This window comes from Capsicum annuum, unplaced genomic scaffold (genome assembly GCF_002878395.1).
Source record: "Capsicum annuum cultivar UCD-10X-F1 unplaced genomic scaffold, UCD10Xv1.1 ctg39801, whole genome shotgun sequence".
Taxonomy (NCBI): Eukaryota; Viridiplantae; Streptophyta; class Magnoliopsida; order Solanales; family Solanaceae; genus Capsicum; species Capsicum annuum.
Window position 1 is genome coordinate 477 of NW_025847049.1, and position 671 is coordinate 1,147.

The 671-nt window shown below is 47.4% G+C and overlaps 1 protein-coding gene across 1 annotated transcript in view; it reads left to right on the top strand.

The window, feature by feature from the left end:
* The window catches only part of LOC124891683, a 1,109-nt gene extending 453 nt beyond the window's left edge, over positions 1-656 (top strand). The window contains exon 2 of the mRNA XM_047403372.1: positions 12-656. Within this exon, the coding sequence (XP_047259328.1) occupies positions 12-463 (452 nt within the window). The 3' untranslated portion in view covers positions 464-656. The remainder of the gene's footprint in view (positions 1-11) is intronic.
* Positions 657-671: the final 15 nt, after the last annotated feature.

Below are 671 nucleotides of genomic sequence, written 5' to 3' on the forward strand. Positions count from 1 at the left end.
GAGTGGATCAGGTAGTTTCGGAAATCGGAAGAAGAAGGAGGAAGGATCCATGATGGCGTCAGGACCGGGCAATGCCCAAAGGGGATGGAACTCCCCTTACGTTCATGTCCAACAGGGACAACCTAGCCCTCCTCAACATTATTATACGCCTCAACCTGCTGTTCTTAATGCTCAAGCGTATTCCCGACCTCCGCAGCGGCCACAATGGCGGGCACCTGCGCCACAAGGTTTTCGTCCGCGCCAGCCGAATTTACAAGCCCCTCGTAATCCGTATGTTACGGAAGACTATACAAGGGAACAGAGGTCAAAGGAAAACTTCACCCCAATTGGAGAGTCATATACGAGCCTGTTGCGGAAATTAGTCAAATTAGGATGGATTGAACCTGTTTTGCCTTTCAAAGTGGATCCGAATGCTAGTTGGTTTGATCCTAATGTAAGGTGTGAGTACCATTCCAACGTCTAAGGTCACAGTACCGAAAACTGTTGGAGTCTGAAGAGAGCCATTGAAAAGTTAATCGAAAGTAAGGCAATCGTAATACAAAAAGAAGAAGCACCGAATGTCACCGACAATCCACTTCCTAATCATAGTAACACACACATCGTGGGGATGATTTTTAACGATAGAGACTGCAGGCCAACAAGCCAAGCAATGCCAGAAATAGGCGCCTTGA